We start from the raw sequence: 13,252 nt of genomic DNA on the forward strand, positions 1-13,252 counted from the left end.
ATTTGTGAAGTGTTTCCGTCGTAGGAAGAAGTCGTTTGAGAAACTCTGGATTACCCTATTGTCGGAATGGATTCTCCTTCTGTTGACATGCGCAGAATTGTCGAAATCTGTGGGCGTGCATCGCATAACTTCAAATCCCCATAAAAAGAGACCCGAGTGTATATATATTATTTTAGCATATTAGTTATTTGCTTCTTTTCTTTGTAAAGAATGGAAACATCCATTTTAATTCCGACTATTCTTTATTTTCTTGTTGAATGAATGTGATTCAGTACTTACAAGAAACTAAACAAAACATATTTTTTTCTTTATTTCAGTATGTGCAATGAGATGTTACAGTAAGCCAAGGGACAAGTACGTACAACATATTTATACACTAGATAATTCATTAACAGTAACATTAAAAATATCGTAATTATGCAAATTACCCGAAAATATACGCAATTTTTTGACTAGGTGTCTGCCGACAGTCGGCATTACAAGAGCAAGTGCAAAATGCTGGATAGACCAGTGCGAATACCATTAAGGCGGATCATTGATGGACAGATTTGGATAGCACGTGTAAAAGGCGAATTGTTTACCTTTGAATTTCAGTTTTCAATGGACATTCCACATCCAACTAGAATACAAACGCATCAAAACTCTGTACTACAACAGTGTGGTAAAAATGCATCTTTACCGAGAAGACGATAACAACGAACTTTTTTTTTTTCTTTTCGTTAGTTTATTAATTTTTTTTAACCAAATAACGTTATGAAGTTTTTAGTATTAAGCCACAGTGATGTTTTTCATATTATCACTATCGCTATTTGTATCACATATTTCTTTTCGTTTACACAAAGCAAATGTCAATATTCCATCTTGCCCGATTAAATAACAACTTTTATGTAATAATCATCTATAAACGCAATAGAAACATCATCGTGTCTTTCTCAAAATACTACTTTTTGAGAGATTTTTTTTTTGCTTATCTATCTCAACTATTGGCATATGTTGCCGTTGTGCAGTCTCTCTCTCACTCTAATTCGCCCCCCCCCTTTATATTTTATATTTTTATTTTTCATGTTATCTAGGCATGCACAGCCATCATAATCCCCTCTTCTTTTCCCTTAAACACACACACACACACACACACACACACACACACACAGAGTTTCTTCTCATTTCACCCTTTAAAACTAGGACTAACACTTTTCACAATGATTTTCGTGATACCCTACTAGCACTTAAGGGAAAAAATTCACCTTAGGGGAATCATAAATAAAGTCAGTTTCCTTTCCCAAAACTTTAAGATTGATTTAAAATCGTTAAGATTTATTTATTTTTGATCAGTTATGCTGAATTGATTTCTTTTTGATTACTAATACTGCGAAAAATGATCTTCAAGAACGTGCTATGATTACTAACACCTCAATGGCAAAAGCAAGAAGTGAAATTATATAGCTGCGGAACAAAAGCGGGAAGTGTTTTTCATCTGTCTAAGAAACATTGTGGTGTGAAATCCTGCATTAAGATGCCGTACTTGATATTCAGGCGAGATTGCTATTTTTTCCCTCCATTTTCTGTCATACGAATGCACGCATATTACTTAGTTCAGTTGATACCGATGTCATTACGTGATGTGGCCAGATTTCTATTCCTTCTAGTCTTGGTGATATATCTATAGAGAAGAAAAACATATTTTCGAATAATTATCTTGCTAGAATGTACAAGGCGAAAGCAGACTTATTTTTGATATGTTCTACACTATTTAATGGAGATCTTTTCATATTCATGAATTACTTTCAGTAAGAAGTCTTCTTTATTCCTGATGCAAGTCTTTTATATATTATTGCTTATAATTTTCCTTTCAGAATTGAATACTCGAATTTCAAATTATTCAAATCTTCTATAGTAAGAATCGTCTGTATTACCCCTTGTTTGCTTGGTTGAAGAAATTGTGGCATAAATACTTGGCAGGAAAAAGGCAAATAAATGTGTGTGTGCGTGTGTGTGTGTGTGTGTGTGTGTGTGTCTAAGAGATCGGGGAACCTAGCAGACAGAATCAAAATAGTATTTTGAACCTAGGAAAGATGCTACGAGAATATTTTACAACCATTTAAAACTCAAGTATGTTTTAAATGGCTATTCACATACAGTACAATATCAAGATACAAGTCGACGTGTTTACCTGGGATACACCCATAAACGTCCCCAGAACAGGTAATAAGAACATTATCACAGTAAATATGCGAGTTTCAAGTGCTGTTCTATACTATATTGTATTAGCATATTCTTGTTTTTTCTGTTTATTAACAGGTAATTGATATGCAGTCGACTCTTATTATAGCAAACACCGTTATTGCAATTTCGATCACTATAACAAACTACTAAAAAATCCTGACGAAAGTCTGACAGACACAGTACTCTTACAGTCGACTCTCACTATAGAAAAACATCTATATCAAATTCGCTCACTATAACAAGCTACTGAAAAGTACCAACCACAGTCCATATGTACTATATCAAACTATTTCTGGACCCTGCAAGTTTGCTCTAGTGAGAGCAGGTTGTGTAAAGAAAATTCACTATAGCAAACTACCCGCTATGATAAATTACTGTAGGTCTACTGACTCTTCTATAGTAAGAAGTATTACCTCTGTATTACCTCTTGTTTGCTTGGTTGATGAAATTGTGACATGAATGCCGCGAAACGCGTGAGCTTATGTGGGTAGATATTATCATAGTAAATATCCGAGTTTCAGGTGCTGTTATATACTATACTGTATTAGCATATTCTTGTTTTTTCTGTTTATTAACATTAATTTTCAATTCTAAAAAAAATCAACTATTTATACTAGATAGAACTCCAATATTCACGAGTTTTGTTGCTCTTAATTTGACAAGTGTTACAACAAACTTAACAGTACCCTTTTTATACAGTAGACTCAGAATTAGCCGGAAGCAGATTATCCAGGGCCTTCGTTTAGAAAATGGACCTTGTACCCAATTTACAATGTCAATGTTAACTTCATGTGGAATTGCTTGAAAAACAAAAGAACAAATACAAAATAAGGAATTTTATTTCGCGTTTGAATATTTAATGGAAGAAACTCGAGAGGACTTTTTTCCCATTGCTTGTTAGGCTCAATGGACTGTCATAGTGTTGGCTTATTTGAAAAATTAATTCTCTAATAGGACAGTTTTTGTGGAATAAAAATCTACCGCCTCCTTATGAGACCGGCTACCTCACTTTCAGTTGAAAAGGTCCTGTTAAAGCTCTTCCCTCTCGACGCGAGATACGAACCAAGGTCTTTCGGACCAAAGTGTATGGAGAGTTGGGGGGGGGGGGGGTAAAAGTTCTGATAAACACGTCGATCGAGGTTCTACTTCAATTCCTATGTGGTTAACACAACTTTTCAGCACACCTTCGTATCATCGAAACCGATTGAGCTGTAGAGGGTCTGAGACGGCTACTCTGAGAAGCTAAAGAAACTAATGCTAATAGCGTTAGTCTTTTTTTCTACGTTTAGAAAGAAAAAAAAGTTATTTCAAATAAATAAAAACTTCGAGTGATTGATTACAGTGGAAAAGGTGACGAAACTATGCAAGGTGTAACTAACAAAGAAAGAACATTCAAATAAAAAAAAAAAGGGTAACAAACCAAATATGTTACAGTGCAGTTGCGCATCATTTGAATGCCTAATGGACTACATGGAAGAACAGGAAGAAGGAGCTCTCCAGGGGAAAAAAATGAAGCTTCGAAACTCAGGGAGGAGTATCCATAGGAAGGCCAATCAAGGGATCAAACGGATTTTTTTTACTTTAATTCTTTCAAAAACGAATACTGCATTTCCGTTTCTTTTTTTATTTTATTTATTAATCAAGGGTTACTACTACTACTACATGCATTATTGTTCTAATCTACACTTATAAATCTACGTGCCGTTCCATAAATCCAAATTCAGAAGTTATTTACATATTGCTTTTACTGCTTATTATTTGGAAGGGGTTCGGATTCTCCGCGGAAATTCATTTCCTGTTTCACATTTCACTACGGAAATGTTTAGGCTACAGAAAAAAGTGCACAAATAGGGAGAAGTGCAAAAAACTACTTTGCTAAATCATTTAGAATTTCCATACGGAAAATGCTATTGACAACATACACAGTCTTATAAAAAATTAAAATATTACATAAAAGCCCGTGAAGCTATTTTTTTTTATTCTTGTAATATTAACAGAAATTACTGTGCAATTCTAGGAAGTGGTAATTTTGAAGTTTCTTGTGAATAATGTTCATCGTTACTAATTTATTTTTCATCAATGCAATTAATTGTATTAATCTTCTTTAACTGTCATAGTAATTTTCGCTCAATCATTCTAGCAGCTTTGCTTTAAAAGAATTCATGTTGCTGTTATTACTTCGTTATGTACAACCCTCACGAGCATGGACTACACGGAGGCTCTCAATGTTTGACTGTATTCAGACATGACTTGCAAATTGAACCACAAATGAATCTGTTGTGTTTCGATACCAGTTCCAGATATCACATTAAGTACCTTGGGCTGTATAACTGTAAATCAAAGATATTCGTTTAAAATGTCTTATTCATACATTCAAGCGCGTTATAAAATATATTTTTCCTGTATAAGGAAATAAAAAAATAAACTTTTTAGGAAGTGTGAATTCTAATTATGAAACATTCTTAAGGAGTAAAAAGACAGTTGAAGACACGACTTAAATTAACGTAGCACAAAATACAGTCTCGAACAAGTATATTGACCTTTACATTTAACTCGAAGTACATTAACCGTACTTTAAATATATCATTATATGAACTGAAGCTAGAACCAAACACTGATGATCTGCTATAAAAACTTTAAAGAATTTGCTTTGAGGAAGAAAAGTAAAATTAAATACAGAACATGCGTCAGATATGGCTAGTTCAAATTTAGCCATTAATAATTCAGGTGACTAGCTTTACGAAATTTGAAAATTAAATTGTCTCACAACCTAAAAAATTTCTAATTTAAAGATTTTTTTCAACACTTTCTCCACTTTTATAACGTAATTAAGCAACGTAATTGCGTTCTTAAGTTAGAAAGGAGAACTTGGAATGCTAACATTCAATTTTATCACCTGAGTAACATACTCTTCAAGTCCTATGAGGGATGCAGTTTTTTCATACAATCCCCTTTTTTTCCCCCTGGTGTATTTGGCTGCAAGCAGATCACAGATATCAATGATGAATATCAGGGAAGTTAACTTTATAACTATAAGGATTTGATTTTGTCGAGGAGGCATCTGACAGCTGTAACCATTATTTTTCTAAATATATTTACATTTAAGTTTAGAAGTTTTTTTTTTCCACTACATAAACCATATTGTGCTAAAAGAAGCTCCGTGATTCCTCTGTTAATTCTATTTTAGTCTTTCCACTGTCTAGTTGGGATAGGTATTTTAGATGGAGAGCCACAATAAAAATCTTTCCTGAGTCGGTATTTTAAAGGACTGGAAGTAGTATCGGAAAAAGCTCCTGGCGAAGTAGGCCATGATCTATCTCCTCCCGAAGACTTCTGATTATTTGACTCATTGTTTAGTGAACAACGACGAGTTAGCGTATCCGCATATGGTACATTCCAATCTTCTTCTGGCAATGGATCGCTTATCACTGGCGACAAAGGCTGCCTATTTTTTTGGGAAGCGATATTAAGAGTCCTCGAAGGGGATCTTTCACTAGAATGTATCTTCAAGAGGTCATTTACATTTGCAGATATCCCTGAAGATTTAGGAGGACCTGACCAAGTGTGACTTCTTCCTCCTGATTTGCTCTTGCTTTCTTCTGTAAATGGTTTACAGTTTTCCGAATCGCTTGTGTAAATTGAAAATCGTTTATCATTAGTTTCGCAAGTTCGACTTCGACGCATTCCGGCTCTAGCCGATCGTTGTCCGCTTCTCCCAGCTGAAGGATTAGGCAGACTGAAGCGAGGACTGTAGTTTGAAAGATAAGCTTCCGATTTACTGGAGGACAGTTTGGAATTGGACAAGTCTTCCGTACTTCTTGTCGTCTTAATTCGGTCAAGCCTATTCAGATCAGCTAGCAACCTGGAGAATGGAATTCTACTACGAGTTGGTGGTGACATAACTCCTTCATGTCGATATCTCCTGATATCCTTTTGCAGATCACCTGAATCGCGCCTCTTTTCACCTTCCTTGTTCACTTCAAGACACAATGAGATATTCTGCTGATCATCACCATGAACAAAGCTTTCAAGTGAAGTAAATTCTTCTCCAGTTATCTCACTGTCTATAGAATGTAAAGGTGGAGGTGATATCATATAATCACTTTCTTCGGAATCTTCCCCTATCCTCATTACTTTACGCGGAGAAGGCCTTCTTTGACGACCAGTTCTAGACCCAGTCCTTATTTCACCTTCAGACATTTCTGAAGAACTATCTGCAGAGCTAGGGTGACCAGTTTTTGTAGGTGACTGGGATGGTCGTCTAGTCAAGTTTCCATCTACCAAAGAATCGTCACTAATTACAGAACACCTTGAGGGTCCCCTAGTGTCTTGTCCATCTGAGTTCATTCGTCCATAGTCCAAGGAACGCCGTCTTGACGGAGGTGATGTAGGAATACTGGACGATCGAGACGAAGCTGGAGTATCTGTTGATTGTGGTCTATAAAATAGAAATTAATTATCAGTCAAGGCTAAGACTCAAGAAATAATGCATTAATACAAATGACTAAAAATCATGTCTGCATTCTACAGTGAATTAAACTATAGAAGGGTATTTGATATGCAAATTGTATCAACAGGTATTTTTCCATTTTTATGGATCTGACTTAACCTAACAATGAGCAGCAGTAGCTAGTAGCAGCCTGTTCTGTGATGTTATAACATGTAAGCGTATCTAAGGATAAAATCCTTAGATAATCCTCCATACCTAGAAGCATTACTAATTCATCTTTTAAAACAATCATACACTTGCATTATAGAAAACGAAATGAAAGTGCATGCAATTTCACGATATTAGCTTATAAGTTATAGTGCGAATGGTGAGTGAATATTAACTACTATTCATTTTTCTTACCAAATCTTTTTTTCATTTTTTCTTTTCATTTTTTTTCTTCTTTTTGCTCAATCCTCATTACTTATACCGGTGGAGAAACTGCGCTTTCATGAAGTCATTTCATATATATATATATATATATATATATGCGCTTTTGATATACAGGGTGTTCGGGATAAATTTGACAGTTTCGTAAGGAAAAAGAAAATCTTCTTTGTATCTATTAAATTTAATGAATTGACAAAAAAACATTACAGGCAGAGTTAATTACAATACTATCAACAAGATTTACTCAAAATAACCACCATTAGCATCGATCACAGCTTCAATTCTGCTTCGGAACCTCGAACAAGCTGATGCTACAGTCTCCCTGGGAAGGGCCGCAAAAACTGTTTTAATTTTATCCATTAACTGGGCTTTTGTATTACTGGAAGTGCGATTGGTGTCTTTTTCAACTGCGCCCCATACAAAATAATCCATGGGGTTAAGGTCTGGGGAGTTTGGAGGCCAAACATTTGGACTGGTGAAGTCGTAGAAATTTTCAGACAACCATTTTTGACTTTTCCCAGAGGTGTGGCAAGGGGCCGAATCCTGCTGCCATACATACGGCCTACCATTGGCTACCCTTGTTATCCAGGGCTTGACTACAGTTAGCAACTCCACGAACAAAGCCCGAATTCCAATGCCAGGGTTCTTCAACACCTGTTCCTGCAGATTTGCGAGGAATTCTGCTGTACGAACGCAATCAGATCGTCTGCTAGGGATCTTTCTTCTTGCTACATCCTCGTAGTTACCATTGCAAGTCTCTAGTTCATGCCTGATTGTTTTTACTGTATTCAGGGAGCATTGGGCAGCAGTCGTAATATCCTTATTTTGATGGCGGGCACGAATCATCATGATACAAGTTATTCTCTTCCATGATTCAGGTGGGTTCCAGCTATCCATCCTTTCTGACATCTTGTATGTGAATGAAGAAGGGTCCAAACTTTTAAATGAAGAGAAGTGTGTGTTAATACATGTAACTTACGGAAAACTATAATTAATTATAAATATGTCAAATTTATCCCGAACACCCTGTATATTCAAAATTTGTTTGAATATATATCACTTGAATAATTGAACTCTCAATTATTCAAGTGATAATGCATGCAATTTAGTGTAGAAGGAAGTGTTCCTTCCTTCTATACTATTAATGATTACTTTATTGGCATTTGTTATTATTATTTGTTAATATTATTATTAAACATGTATACAGGATGCGGTGCGACTTTTGTCAATACCTCACGATATTTACTGATCAGGCTAATCATAGTTAGATCTATCATGTGAATATGGGCCTATAAATATTTGAAATGTACTTGACTGACTAATAAAAAACAGAATTACCTGTTGAAATGATTAGTTCAATAAATATTCAGAATGATTGCCTTCATTTTGAATGCATCCTGAGTAGTTGGATTGTGAAAGTATAACTTCACGAAGAGCTATGGCGTCATAAAAGCATCTTCCAGCATCAGAAATTCATTGAATTAGTTCGATATAATGTCGACCTTGCGTAAAATAACGTTTATGTACTCCATACATGGAACTCAAGCAGACGGAAATCCATTGAATGCAGTGAAAAATTTTGCATCTGAATGTTTAATTCCCCGACCAATTCATCGGTGAGGGAATTGCACATTCAGAGTGGCTCATTATTCTAGTAAAACATTTTTATTTCTTTCTTTAAGAAGATTGACAGTCCATTTACCAGATATCGATGTAAATATCACCTCTTAGACGTTGCGGGAGGGTGGATAGTGCAATGAGCTGGTCACCAACGTTATGACATTCTTTTACAGACAATCAGTGTCGAAAGTTACTTTCTACTGTTCTGTGTATATTATTATAAGTCTATCAATGGGTGTTTCTGGTAGTGTTAAATTCATCTCTGAAGTGTGCCTCGCAATGTACAAAATGTACTGATGCAACAGAATGTTCCACAAACCAACAGCAAAATTTCATTCTCCCACTCATGTCATTGGTTTCAATATGCTGAATTCGCTGGATATGTTGGGAATAGAACTCTTTATTGGATGTGTAACGTGCTTGGCCTTTAGAATGATACTTTCTTCATCGTCGACTGCTCAATGTCATATTAGACATTCAGCAGTCGACGACAAAAATAAGCCACTTTCTCCCAATTGCCAGTGAACAAACGCTGGCCTGAAATAATTCCAGGCCATTGACGAATATCAATCGTCATTTATATTCGTCAATGACAGCAGCCACGTTGATATTATAAAACATGTGTACACAAAATGTATATCAGTATTTGTTTAAATATGTAAATAGCATTGTCACAGTTACTTGCTGTAATTATGGAACATTCTAATATCGAACCCATGTTTAAATGACTAATATAAACGCAACTATTAAGACGACCTAGCAAAAGTAAATAGTGATTTTCAAGTGGATTAATGGAAACATCTTAAGTTAATAATGATTTAATTTGGTCTGAACTAGTTTATAAATTAATAATGATTTAATTTGGTCTGAACTAGTTTATAAATTAAAAAAGAAAACAAATCTTAGCTTTTCAGACAGACAACTAACTCTCAACTATATATAAATCCCAAATCCACCCATGTTTAGAACACTGCTCACATATTTGGGGGTGATGCACCTAAAATGTCTCTTAAAATCCTTGATGGCATCCAGAGGAGTGCAATTAGGCAAATAGATGATCCATCTCTTACAGACAAGACTTCAACCGCTATCTCACAGGCACAGTGTTTCAGTACTGCGTAAATTGTACGGGTACTTCCATGATCACTGCTACAGTAAATTGGCAACCATCATTCCTCCACTTTCTGTTGCCCTCTGTTAATACAAGAGTGCAGCTGTCTAGCATCCCTTTACTGTGCAACTGCAAACACACCGAACCTGTTTCTATTCATCCTCTTTTATTCCGTCCACCTTTATCCTCTGGAACAGCCTTCCTTAAGAAGCATTCCCAAACTACTACAACCTGCACTCTCCAAAAGAAAAAAAATCAAATTTCCTCATCTGCACCCCTACACTGCGCGGGTATGTACGGAATCAACATATTAAAAAAATCTTCTTCAAGTAGAATTTCAATTATCAATTTCCAACACTTTCAGTATTAGGGAATTGTATAATATTATGATGTTTATGCTATTTTGAGTGGTTTATGAAGAAAACCCGCCATTATTTTAAAAAAATACAAGTAAACAGAAATGAAATGAAATAAATAATAATAATGAAGATTCTTTAAAATTTATACATTCAATAAAAATACATTTAATTGACTAGAGAGCTTAGAAAAGAAAACGTAATCCTTCTTAGATTAAGATATTCATTAGAGAGGGGGGTATGAGTATAATGTAAAGCAGATATAAGGGGAAAATAGTATTTGTTCCACTTATAACTTATAAGTGGAACAAATACTTACCTAACAATTACTTACCTGTTATATGTCACTTGCATTTGTAGAGTTCCTCTTTTGGTAGACACCACAGACAACTTGGCTGAAGTGGAAGGTCGATGTCCCACTACAAAAACAATATTCTTTTATTATTATTATCTCAACACAGGAGACTTCAGAATGAAATTCATGTACAGCAAGACTTTCTTGAAGCAATACCAGAGTTATTTTATAAAAACGATATGTTGTAACTAGACATTTTTTAATGTATAGTTTTAAAGGATTAGATATTTTAAACTACGGAGTGTATATACTGTAGAGGAATGTTGCAAAAGTAAAATAGCTGAACGAATTATTTGAATGTTGAGAAACATGCTAAGAAGTTAAGATAAGGAAGTTATTATTCCTCTTTATAACGCAATGATTCGGTCACATCTTAACTGCGCACAGATTGGTCACCTGAGTTTCTTGAGTACCAGGAGGTTGTCGAGAGAATTCAGAGACGAGTGATCAAGATGGTGACAGGTCTGTGGAATACTCCCTACGAGGATAAGGTGAAGGTTTGTGGGTTACAAAGTTTAGTTGATAGTTGGAAAAGAGGGGACATTATAGAAACTTTTAAGTTATTACATGGGTTTTATAAAATTGATGCAAGTGAAATTTTTCAATATTATTATTATTATTATCTAAGACCTCCAGAGAGTCAAGAACTCATCGAGGGAGGCTGTAAATTACCCAACCCAGCTATCATACCTACCCTTGAATTCATTCACACTGGATGCACTCACTACCCGTAAGGGCAAATTATTCCACTCACTCACTGCTCTCTGGGAGAAAAACCTAGCTCTTAACCCTTTTTTCACTGAGAACAACCTTAACTTCCATGGATGCCCAGTGTTCTCTCCCCGCCTTCCATATAACGAAAAAATTCATCAGTTGAAATGCTATAACATCCATTCAAAAGTTTATAGACCTCTATCATATCACCCCTCTCTCTCTCCTGTTAATCAGAGTCTGTAATCCACATATTCGCAATCTGTCCTCATAATCTAAATCCCATAATCCTTGTAACTCTTCTTTGCACCCTTTCCACAGCTTCTTTATCCCCTTGGAACCCGGGAGACCAAATCTGTGCACAGTAATCCAAGTGTGGTCTTATCAAAGCCTTATAAAGAGGCAAAGTTACTTCTTTATCCTTACATGCCAAGGTTCGCTTCAACATACCAATTATCCGTTGTATCTGACCTTTGAACTTTAAATTCTTATCCATCAATACACCAAGACCCCTTGCTTCTTCAATTTCTTGTAGCATAACCCCGCTAATATATGACAGTCAGAGAACTAGGGGCCATCCGTAGAAGTTGTGTAAGAGTATGGACCAGATTTCTTGCATGGAGAGTGGTGAGTGATTGGAATGGATTACAGAATTAGTTGTGAGTTCCCTGATGGTGAATACATTCATGGAGATATATAGGATTTGAATGTATGATGGTTGATTTGGGTCTCCCGCGATGAGTCTCCGGACTCTATGGAGATGCCGTAAAAAATAACGCGCGCACACACACACACACACACACACACACACACACACACACACACACACACACACACACACACACACACACACACACACACACACACACACACACACACACACACACACACACACACACACACAGGAGAAGAAGTGTTCAGATCCCTGTAGCTAAAAAATGTATTCAACGAAATTCAACCATACTTGGTGTAAGGACACTCTGAAACATGGGTTTTTAATTTACAAAAAAAAAAAAGAAAAAAAAAAAAGAAAAAAAAGTACAAAATTCTGTCACCACCGGACAATTGACGCTAGAATTGCGTGATATTTTCGTAATCTCACTATTTCTACTGACGAGTTGGTGGATATAAGGAAGACCGAAATGGATTTGCGTCATTCTGATAAGACTGAAGTGCTGTGAATCTTACCTTATCGGAACCTGTGTCGCTAGTCAGGCTTTACTATCAACAACTCGGTAACGCTCGGTCGCGCTTCGAGATTTCCGGCGTTTGAAGGATAGGAGAAAAGGTCCAATGACAATAACAGATCTTAGAAAAATGATTTTACGATTTGAAAATAGCGAATTTTTTGTAGTGAAGCTAGAACGAGGGCGCAAACGGATTATTCCTCAACAAGTCGACGCAGTTACAACTGTCGTCGTGGAACACGGAATGAATAATGCATAAGGGTCTAGCAGTGCTCGGGCAATATCAAGGCAACTCTACATACCATATTCAACTGTGTGGAAAAATCTGCATCAAAAGCTAAGGTTTTTCCCCTACAAGATCCCCCATACTCAAACTTTGCTTCATGATGATGAGGAAACTCGACTGAAGTTTGCCCTGTTGTTCTTAGCTCGAATGGAGGTGGATAATGGCCGTGGAAAATCTTGTGGAGTGACAAGACACATTTTTATCTGAACGGTAGTGTTAGCTCACAATTGCGAATAGCTCTCATTGTATTCTCCTAACCTGATCATAATTTACTACTTTGTAGTTCAGCATTTAATATGTTCTAATGGGAACATCAATATAATTAGATACTTCCCAAGAAAGCACAGCATGATCACTCTCATCAAGTAGTGGTAAAATAGTCATATTCTTAACAGAAACCCCCTTCTGACACACTTTGACCTAACGTTCCTTCTTTCACATGCTGCTTGAGAAAGTTGTCTCGCAACAATTCAATAAATTCCTCTTCATTCTTATTATGCGATTTCTCTTCTACCCAATCAATG

The 13,252-nt window shown here is 36.0% G+C and overlaps 1 protein-coding gene across 1 annotated transcript in view; it reads right to left on the minus strand.

Moving 5' to 3' along the window:
• Positions 1-295: 295 nt before the first annotated feature.
• Positions 296-13,252, minus strand: part of LOC150098284 (uncharacterized) — a 163,416-nt gene continuing 150,459 nt past the window's right edge. The window contains exons 4-5 of the mRNA XM_090406320.1: positions 10,524-10,608; positions 296-6,661 (exon numbers count right to left, since the gene is read on the minus strand). Coding sequence (XP_090262446.1) covers positions 5,407-6,661; positions 10,524-10,608 — 1,340 coding nt within the window. The 3' untranslated portion in view covers positions 296-5,406. The remainder of the gene's footprint in view (positions 6,662-10,523; positions 10,609-13,252) is intronic.

The sequence above is a fragment of the Typopeltis vanoorti genome, chromosome 16 (assembly GCF_054136105.1).
Source record: "Typopeltis vanoorti isolate ZY-2024b chromosome 16, IOZ_Tvanoo_1.0, whole genome shotgun sequence".
In the NCBI taxonomy this organism is placed as follows: domain Eukaryota; kingdom Metazoa; phylum Arthropoda; class Arachnida; order Uropygi; family Thelyphonidae; genus Typopeltis; species Typopeltis vanoorti.